The following is a 10,441-nucleotide window of genomic DNA, read 5'->3' as shown; positions in this document are numbered from 1 at the left end:
GACATATATCTTAATTTATGGAAAAAGGATCGATGCTTTCTCACGTAAAACACAAGCACTGGGCATCAACAATATTCAATACACTTTTGCATGGAATATGTAAGTGAACTTCTTCACATTTTCCTCAATAGTTACAGCGCATTGATTATAGGGAGTACCAGGTATCACGTAAAGAAATACTGTAAAATTCATTGTGAGCATCCTGGAAATTGCATGGAACTTTCTTTTTTCCTAGGTTATTTATGCAACTAATTCACACAATGAATGCAACTCAGCAAATTTTCAATATTTACCAGCAGTAAAAAAGAGAAGAAAGAAACAGATAGTACTATTGTTTTTGTGCAAAGAAATCCTAATGGCTATACACACATCCGAACACAGTGATACCATAATGTTTTTAAGCAATGAAAGGGACAGTTACCTTGGAAAACCTCACAAGAGGCTGCAGTTGGTTTTTAGAGCCATATATTTTGTGGCTTTCTTGAACAAGAAAAGGATTGATAGAAACACATTAGTCCTTTCCCAGTTGGTGCGCGATCGGTCCTACATTATCAACATTGAAAGCATCAATGATCATGAGAAACAACTTTTTCATGGCATTAACAAAGAAGCACTTGCCAAGTTGGTCAGAGAGAAAGACTTCAATGGCCTCGTTCAATTCGGAGGAGTGCTACAAGTCGTAGTAATTCTTGGATCGGACCAGAAAGAAGGTATAAGAATGCATGAGAATGGAGTAGAACAAAGGAAGGTTACTTTTGGTTCCAACATTTATGACAAGCCACAAGCCAAGAGTTTCTTGAGTTTTGTAGTTGAAGGTTTCAATGACACCACCATTATCATCCTTCTGGTATGTGCTGTTTTATCCCTTGGCTTTGGGATTAAACAGCATGGACCTAAGGAAGGGTGGTATGATGGCGGAAGTATCATCGTTGCAGTTATTCTTGTCCTTGCAGTCTCTTCTATCAGTAACTTCAAACAAAGCAGACAGTTTCTGAAGCTTTCGGAAGAGAGTAAAGATATAAAAGTGGAAGTAATGAGAGAAGGACGTAGACAGGAAGTATCGATCTTTGATATTGTTGTGGGCGATGTTGTGTGTCTCAAAATTGGAGATCAAATTCCAGCCGATGGACTCTTCTTGGATGGCCACTCACTGCAAGTAGATGAGTCCAGCATGACAGGTAAATAGAGACAGACCTAGATATCATTTTCAGTATAAACAATATATATAAAAGAGAGAGACGCCAAAAAGTAGTATAAAAGTTCAGTTTTGAACCTATATTTTAAAGAACTCAGAATTTTGAAGTCATTAAATGTATATATATTTTGGATCTACTTCTGCAGGTGAAAGTGATCACGTTCAAATCAACGAGACACAAAACCCATTTTTGGTCTGCGGAACAAAGGTAATGGACGGATATGGACACATGCTTGTAACGTCGGTAGGTGCAAATAATGCATGGGGTCAAATGATGTGCACAATAACTGATGACAAGAATGAACAAACGCCACTGCAAAATCGGTTAAATAAACTTACTAAATATATCGGAAATGTTGGTCTGTTAGTGGCTTTTCTTGTTCTAGTCACCTTAATGATCCGTTACTTCACGGGACATACTGAAAATGAAAGTGGACAGAAGGAGTTTGTAGGTAGCAAAACCAAAGCAGATGATATAATGAATTCCTTGATTCGTATAATTGCGGCAGCCGTAACCATCATAGTGGTTGCAATTCCAGAAGGTTTGCCATTGGCTGTCACACTAACTTTGGCATACTCTATGAGAAGAATGATGCTAGATCATGCAATGGTCCGCAAGCTATCTGCCTGCGAGACAATGGGATCAGCAACCACAATCTGCACAGACAAAACTGGCACTCTCACCTTAAACCAGATGCAGGTGCGTAACTCAAGGTGGATGCAGCCTAGTTTACTGGGTTCAACTGAACCCACAAGTTTCAATATGGAGCATAAATATATGTTGAAAATTAGTTGTAAACTTTCAACAAATATTAAATTCTAAACTCATACTTTTAAAATTGCAATGAAACAGTAAGAACTTGAACATAGAACTCATTAAAGTTAAATTCTGAATTCACCTTTGCAGGTAACTGAATTTTTCTTGGGAACAGAAATGATTATGACAACATCACAGCTAGCACCTGATGTTGTTCAATTGCTACAAGAGGCTGCTTGCTTGAATACTACTGGTGATGTTTATACAACACCTTCAGGTCCTCCAGAAATCTGTGGAGGCCCTACCGAGAAAGCGATTCTATCATGGGCCCTGACCAGTTTACTAGTGAACTTTAATGAATTAAAGCAAAAGTATCAAATCCTCCATGTTGAAGTTTTCAATTCACAAAAGAAAAGAAGTGGGGTACTAGTAACAAAAAATAGTACGGGAAAAGTTCACACACATTGGAAAGGTGCTGCTGAGATGATTCTAGCTATGTGCTCCACTTATTACGTAAAAAGTGGAAAAATTGCACCTATAGATCATGAAGAAAGAAAAGAACTTGACTTGAAAATTGAATATATGGCAAGCAAAAGCTTGCGATGTATTGCATTTGCTTACAAAGAAAGCAATGCAAAAAATCAAGCTCTTGAAGAAACTGAACTAACCTTACTGGGTCTGGTGGGTCTAAAGGACCCATGTAGGCCTGGTGTTAAAGGGGCAGTAGAATCTTGCAGGGCTGCTGGTGTTAGCATCAAAATGATTACTGGGGACAATGTGTTTACAGCTAAATCAATAGCTTTTGAATGTGGAATACTCCAACCAGGTGAAGACCTGAACATTGCAGTTATTGAAGGACCGGCATTCAGGAATTATTCACAAGAAGAGAGAATGGAGATTGTTGAAAAAATACGAGTGATGGCAAGGTCTTCACCATTTGACAAGCTTTTGATGGTTGAATGCTTGAAGCAGAAAGGCCATGTTGTAGCGGTAACAGGTGATGGAACAAATGATGCTCCTGCCCTAAAAGCAGCAGATATTGGACTTTCCATGGGGATCCAAGGCACAGAAGTCGCAAAGGAGAGCTCTGATATAGTTATCTTGGACGACAATTTCACTACAGTGGTCACAGTCTTGAAGTGGGGAAGGTGCGTGTATAATAACATTCAAAAGTTTATTCAATTTCAACTCACAGTAAATGTTGCTGCCCTTGTTATCAACTTTGTTGCTGCTGCTTCATCTGGAGAAGTCCCTCTGACAGCAGTCCAACTTCTGTGGGTCAATCTCATAATGGATACTCTGGGGGCCTTAGCTTTGGCAACTGAACGACCCAGTAGCGATCTAATGGACAAGAAACCAATTGGACGAACTAAACCACTGATAACTGGAGTGATGTGGAGGAATCTCCTTGCTCAAGCCTTGTATCAGGTAACGGTGCTATTGATCCTGCAGTTCAAAGGAAGTGCCATATTTCATGTGAATAAGAAGGTAAAAGACACCTTGATATTCAATACTTTCGTTCTGTGTCAAGTTTTTAACGAGTTCAATGCAAGGAATTTGGAGAAGAAAAACATATTCCATGGAATACTGAAGAATAGACTATTTGTTGGGATAGTGGGAGTGACAATAGTTCTCCAGGTAATTATGGTTGAATTCCTGAGGAGGTTTGCTGATACTGAAAGGCTGAACTGGACGCAATGGGCTGCATGCATAGGGATTTCATCATTGTCATGGCCTATCGGTTGGATTATAAAGTGCATTCCTGTATCCAACAAATGAAAATTTCGACTTCAACCACTAAAGTTGTAGCAAAAGACACAGGAATCTTCAAGTAGCTCCTCTTTTCTTTTTGTCTTGTCCAATCTTACATTATAATAGGTTAAATAGCTTGTCCTCTTTTTTGTTTTTCTAATTTAAGCTTTTCTTTCTTCATTTCTAATTTTACTTCATTGCAACTTAAATTTATCCACATGCCAAGTTTCGGTAAAAGTGAAAAGACGAAAAATGCTAGGAAACTTACCAAATCTTCTCTTAAAATAAGACTAAAGATAACAGAAAATTCTAGTCCATTTAACAATTGGCTTTAGGGTCCACAATGTAAACTTTCCTAGGCTCACAAAAGTTTTTCCATGGATAAAATATACTAGGATTTAGAAGACTCTTGCTATCCAAAAGTTGACAAGAGTTTCTCAAAGTCAAAAACAACGAAGATATGCTAATGCTTGTGGAGCACATTTGATTTTCCACAAGAGGTTTTACCTTAAAAATGAGACATTGCAGTAGTTTCTTCCATAACTTTATGTAATATGGAAACTAAGAGTAGCTAAAGGTAGTCAACAATCAAAGAGATCCTAGACATAGAAAGTTCAATTGGATATTTTGGAAGATATATTAATAATTTGTTTGACTTAGAAAGTTTGCAGTGATATAAGAAAATGTGACACATAGAATTATAGGTATTCTATGATTACGTAGTGTTGTTGTAGCACCTCTTTCATCTCAGTCATCCTTCTTAATTTATTAATTTTTTTACTTTCAAAAAAGAAAAGTTAAGAAGGATGACTCATGAGATGGAGGAGTTACTACGAGAACACTATGTGATAGGATTACCAATGCACAAGATTTTGCACAAGTGGTGTCGGCATACTATCAGAACTCAGCTTGTATGTGGGTTTGGGTGGACTGTTCTATATTACTTGTCTCAAATTGATGTTTTTGTTTTATTTTCAAGTGGTGTCAGCTTATAATATACACACAAGCATTATTTCTAAAAAAAAAACACTTATTTGCATATATACTTATTTGTGATTTTTCTCAACAAAGTGTTGTCGCATGATAGCTCTAGTAGTAGTGTGTTTCTACCATGGTCTATCAAATGAAAAACGAGTTCTATAAAATGGTTATGATGCCAGGAATTCATCTAAAATAAACGTCAGACCTGTAAGGCCCAACATATTCACAATATAAATCCAATATAATGCTAATGTTAAGATGAAAATGTAGACCTACAAAATTGCACAATAGCAAAAGAAATGAACATATCTGCCAGAGGGTATATGTAACACACACATATGCTTAAAAGATAAAGAAAAAATTGTCTAAGATGATTGTGTCGCATCCAACATATACTTCTTGATATGTGTATATTATGATGATAGAATTTGCTAAAATGTGACAAGGTAGACTTAAACTCGCACAGAGTAAAACTTCTTGACCAACAATCTATCGAAAGCCACTTCTTTCTTTTATATCCCTTTGGCACAATCAAATGAGGAGCCATTTCAACGTTGCACATACTGGGGATCGGAGTTTTCCATGCTCTAAACCTCAATGTTATTCACACGTCCTCAATGAGACATTGAACCAAAGCTACGGGATTCAGCCAAACCCATAGCCAACACTCTCCCTCCGCCCCTGAATTTTTGGCAACACCCCATAGAACAAGGCTTCATAATCCGGATCTATAATCTTAAATCACTGCGTGCAGACTACCAATACATCCATTATTAAATTTTTTTTAATGGTAACAAAAGCAAAGTTAGCTCTTCCTTTGTCAAATTTTTAAATCACAAGTTTCAAAATTCTTTCTTTCTTAAACTCCATGCCCAGACATACTTCATCATATAAAATGGGACGTAAAGAGTATAAAAAAGATAAATCTAATTTTTTTTTCAAATTATTCAAATTGAAGCTCTACATTAGTTTATGCTTTGGAACTGCAATAAGGGGGAAATCACAAGAAAAAGCAGACCATGACTTATTTATTTTTAATTTTTGCGACATTCAGTAACCCTAGATTAGAAAATGTTCATTTTCCTATTATATATGACTGACCCCATAAATTTGATCCACACAAATAAGCAATTAAACAAATTGCAGAGTATACGATGAGCAGTACAGTCAAAATAGTATATTGAATGAGTGGTTGAGAAGAATCGTCACCTAGGGTTTCGAAAGGCGACAATTATATATGACTGACCCCATGCTTGCTCGCTCCAAGATTGTAGGGACACAGGAATAGAAAAATATGACTAGGGATTCTTTAAGGGGGGACATACTTTGTACGGAGTGTACTTTGATTGAGATTTAACTATGGAGCACTGTACCTGCTTAATTGCAGAAAACACCATTTCTCTCAAGGAGCTTTTTTTTTACCTTTCTATTTTTTCATCGGTTCAAAATAGAAAGAAGAAGAAAAAAAGAAAATAACAGAGCAAAACAAATTTTGGAAAATTTGTTTATTACTAGCTCTTGTCAAATAATAGTTGTCCAACACCAGAATTAAGAAACAGTAAATGATTTGAATAAATTTACCAAATCACCCTTATTAAATATAAGTCGTCTAAAAATTGAAAAATAAATACTAGTATTTAATAATAGAGATAAAATAGATACAATATAATAAATCATTCATTAATTAAATAAACTGAACATGTAGTATTGGACATATAGTCCTTCGGGATGACTCAGTTAGTTTGGAGGATGGTTATCCACACGGATGATCCAAGATTGATCCCCCCTCAATGCCTTTTGAGTCGAGCCTATCGCATAAGGCTTGCCTCGTGCAAACAACTAAAAATGAATGGAGAAATACTTTATATATATTAGACTCTTTTAGTGTTGGATATATATATATATATACTGTAATTTGTTTTAATAGAAATGATAAAGCCAAAAATAAATAACTTTTGAGGTGTTTGAAACATAAAACTTTTTTTTTCTGTTAAAATGACCTTAAAAATGTTTAACACTAGAAATATGCTTGTTAAATTTCTTTTTAGGCAACATGTTGCCAAACTAGCAATAACACTAATTAATGTAAGGGCTTAAACATAATTTTCCCTCTCAATTATTATAAATTATTATTTTACACATTTTTTTTTTCACAACAACCTATGACAATTTAATTTGAAAATTACATAGCTAGAAATAGCGGTGGGCATGGTATAGTAACTATCAAAATCGAAATATTTAAAATCATGGTTTGAGTTTTATGATATTTGGTATGTATTTTTTACATTTTAATATTTGATATGGTATTTGATGGTTATAAAAAAAAAATCGAACATCATATCAAAGTATATAATTACATATAAAATTCATATATATGTGTAATTATATAATACTAGCACATATATAAACAACAACAACAATATATCAAGTGAAATCCCACTAGGTGCGGTCTGGGGAGGGTAGAATGTACGCAGACCTTGCCACTACCTCGTGCAGGTAGAGAGGCAGCACATATATAAAATAGTAACTAATTATTTAGATGTTGAAATTTTTATTACTCTATCTTGATTTAAATATTCTTTTTGGGTGACTTATTAAGAAAGAGAAGTGTTTGTACTTTATTTTGAATATTTTTATATGTGTATTAGTATGATATAATTGACGTTTCTCGAAAAATCAAAATTACAATTCTTATTATACGAATACATGTATGTGGAAAGCTTGAAGTTGATCAAACCACGATAACTGATTTACCGTACTGTAAAATATCAAATCATATCGAATTATATTGATACGATAATAATATAATATTTTTAAAAATCGTAAACTAAAATTACCAAATCAAACTTTTAAATACTGTACCAGGTCCACCCTAGCTAGAAACTCCCTAAAAGGTCAAAATGATTTGCACGTTTACTCCACAAAAAATAAAAATAAAAATAAAAAAGGTCAAGTTGTCAAATGGCTAACATATGCCCAAATTCCTTATAACACCTTTTTAAAAAATAAAATTTAAATCCATTGCCATATAATTCCTTTCAATAGCACAGGATTAATGATCATTTGGTTGGTGGTGGTGTAATGGAAAACTTATATGATGTATTATAAAGACTCCCACCAATTCTTTGCCCTGCCACTTCACTGACGGGCATTGCATCAGAAAGCTCTTTTATGTCTTCTTCTCTGAGCTTTACTCTCACAGAACCGATGTTATCATGAAGATTTTTTATCTTTGTTGTACCTATAATAACAGACAAGAGACTAACTCAGTATTCACAACATGACTCTGATCAAAGCACAAGTGAGTGCTACTTCTTTCTGTACAAGTACGCTAAGATCATCTTTGTATTAGTGAAACTACGAAAAGAATTGCTTACCAGGAATAGGTACAATATCATCCCCTTGGTGAAGGACCCATGAAATAGCAAGTTGAGCTGGAGAGCATCCATGCTTCTTGGCTATTCCTTCCATACGAAAATATATAGATTTGTTCTTTTCAAAGTTCTCTCCTGTAAACCTAGGGTGTGTAGTCTGATAGAGAGTAAGCGAAACCAGAATCATAAGAGCATGAAAAATGAAATTAATACAAAAAAAAAAATTATAATAATAATGAAACATCAAAGAATTTAAAAGTAAAATAAACAACGGTTTGTTTTCTTACCAAAAAGCTGTTGGCGGGCAAGCTTTCAACAACTGCTTTTCCAGCAAAAAGCCCACGTCCAACAGGGCTATATGGGACAATCCCAATTCCAAGCTCCCTAGTAGATAATGATAGAATGAGAGAATTGAAAATAAAACTGAAAATTTCTCCGCACGCTATCCATTTAACTTTCTGTTTAGTGGTTCACTGGTTCATAATTCCAACTGGGGGAGGAAATAATATATTTTCACACAAAAGGAAACAAGAAAAATGATAAATAATTATCTAGTGGGAATGTGCCTTTTTTCAGTTAGATAGTGCTCCAAACTATACTAACTAGTAGAAAGTCCAAATGTGTGGAGTCCTGTCTTTGATTTCAAGATTCTTTTCTTCTTTTTCAAAATGTGTAATGAAGTGTAGAGAAACCTGCAAACTGGAATTATGTCATCCTCAATGTCACGCGTCCATAGAGAATACTCCTGCTGTACAGCAGTGATAGGATGAACTGCATGTGCTCTCCTTATTGTCTCTGGGTGAGCTTCAGACAGGCCAATATACTTTATTTTACCTACTTCAACTAATTTTTTGAGTTCTCCCATCTGTAATACAACTCACCACAATAAGAAATAGTAGAGATAGAAGAGCTTCACGGGAAAACTAAAAGCAAGAATCTTGATTAGGAATGCAGGCATTCCTACTCAAAGCAAATGAATATTATGAGGGCTAAGGGCCCAAAATTGAACCATATATAGGCAGATCACTTACTGTTTCCTCAATGGGCACTGTTGTGTCTATACGGCACACATAGTAGAGATCAATGTAGTCCACTTGTAGGCGCTTTAAGCTAGCTTCACAGCAGGAACGAACATATTCAGGAGTTCCTTTCACTGTAATCTTAGTTGGTTCGATCTTATAAATACCGAACTTTGTTGCAAGCTGTATTATTTCTCGAGGCAATTGCTTTAATGCCTGAAACAGTGAAAAACTTCGATGAATTACGGACTACTTACGAAAATCAAGCAGCTCTTTAACTGAATGGTAGTGGGCTTCTGGCATTCCAGTACCCCATTTAGTACATGAACCAAAGATAAAGAACATAGTCCAAATCTTTTTCCAGTCCAACATTGCCATTACACCTCATTTTTTTTGGCATTAACATTTCCCTTCCATTTTCATTTTCCGCCCACTTAAGATATGCTAGATGGAAAACAAAACTCTTCAACTCCGTGAATATTCTGTTGAGGAAAATATGACTTGAGCTAATACTTCTATCAACAAGTTTGTAGAAACTTCTCTTTTTCAAATGCAACCAGTCAGTGATTAAGACTGAAAAGCAAAACAAATTCAGTAGCCAGCTAGAACATTTATCTGATGAAGCATGAGAAAAGTGGCAACACTCTCATCTTATAGCTGGACCAGCTTTTTTCAGGTTTTACCAAAAAAATCCTCACCATGTGTTTCATAGAGACTCTAATTATGGAGGTGGCCAGGCCAGTTCACCATTGAGAAAAAACGATTCTCTGTATAATAATACCACATTATTAATGTGTTCATCAGATAGTGTAATACTAGTAGCCTCAACAAGTGATAGCTTATATGGACACTATAGCTGAAGTTGAATAACTACCAAGTAACGAAAAGGATTGCAATAAGATAATTTTAAACTAAACCTAGTGAAGATGAGGGGATTTCAAGTACTTTTCCCGTTCATGCCTCTTCCCCACTTCCACCCTTCTCTCTTTTTAGCTGAAGGAGATAATTTTACACATGAACATCTATAATTGATGCATACACAAGTTTATTATATCTTACATGTTCACTGTTTTATCATGTTAAGATCATTCGAGAATCATCAAGCTGGAAAAATAAAGAAGACCATCTTGTACTCCACTTTCTTTGTTTTGTTTATACAACATTCCATGGAAAGTGTAATGGATGTTTCTAATAATAAAAATGCATCTTTTGATGTGAAACCAATTGTGTGTAGTTACCTTTCCAACTAAGTATTCATTTGCATGATCCATGCCATAAACATCTGATGTGTCAAAAAATGTGACTCCTTTACCAAAAGCCTCCTTGATTATTGCAATCCCTTCCGCCTCAGGAACAGGAGAAT

At 35.2% G+C, this 10,441-nt stretch overlaps 2 protein-coding genes and 1 long non-coding RNA gene across 3 annotated transcripts; 1 reads left to right on the top strand and 2 right to left on the bottom strand.

Moving 5' to 3' along the window:
* Positions 1-180: 180 nt before the first annotated feature.
* Positions 181-3,735, top strand: LOC125852892 (putative calcium-transporting ATPase 13, plasma membrane-type). Its single transcript, XM_049532570.1, has 3 exons — positions 181-1,178; positions 1,342-1,895; positions 2,103-3,735. Exons 1-3 carry the CDS (start codon positions 356-358, stop codon positions 3,729-3,731), a joined length of 3,006 nt encoding a protein of 1,001 aa, XP_049388527.1. The 5' UTR covers positions 181-355; the 3' UTR covers positions 3,732-3,735.
* Positions 2,281-6,108, bottom strand: LOC125852893 (uncharacterized). Its single transcript, XR_007445083.1, has 4 exons — positions 5,895-6,108; positions 3,146-3,398; positions 2,621-2,975; positions 2,281-2,487 (listed from the first exon to the last, which is right to left on the bottom strand). It is a non-coding gene; the product is annotated as an uncharacterized LOC125852893 (long non-coding RNA).
* A 1,518-nt stretch (positions 6,109-7,626) lies between these two features.
* Positions 7,627-10,436, bottom strand: LOC125852891 (perakine reductase-like; the record flags this gene model as incomplete). Its single annotated transcript, XM_049532569.1, has 6 exons — positions 7,627-7,926; positions 8,063-8,216; positions 8,347-8,443; positions 8,752-8,924; positions 9,091-9,294; positions 10,317-10,436. Coding segments are annotated over 6 exons (930 nt in total), but the record flags the coding sequence as incomplete, so codon positions are not given.
* Positions 10,437-10,441: the final 5 nt, after the last annotated feature.

Source organism: Solanum stenotomum, unplaced genomic scaffold (assembly GCF_019186545.1).
Source record: "Solanum stenotomum isolate F172 unplaced genomic scaffold, ASM1918654v1 scaffold6611, whole genome shotgun sequence".
Lineage (NCBI taxonomy): Eukaryota > Viridiplantae > Streptophyta > Magnoliopsida > Solanales > Solanaceae > Solanum > Solanum stenotomum.
Note: the sequence above shows the minus strand (reverse complement) of the source record. Positions and strands in the feature narration are given on the sequence as shown.

Excerpts from the sequence above, each read along its gene's own strand:
- LOC125852892 (XM_049532570.1), top strand. The coding sequence starts at position 356 with ATGGCTATACACACATCCGAACACAGTGATACCATAATGTTTTTAAGC. Across the intron at positions 1,179-1,341 it reads AGATGAGTCCAGCATGACAG|GTGAAAGTGATCACGTTCAA; the intron begins GTAAATAGAGAC and ends CTACTTCTGCAG. Across the intron at positions 1,896-2,102 it reads TCACCTTAAACCAGATGCAG|GTAACTGAATTTTTCTTGGG; the intron begins GTGCGTAACTCA and ends TCACCTTTGCAG.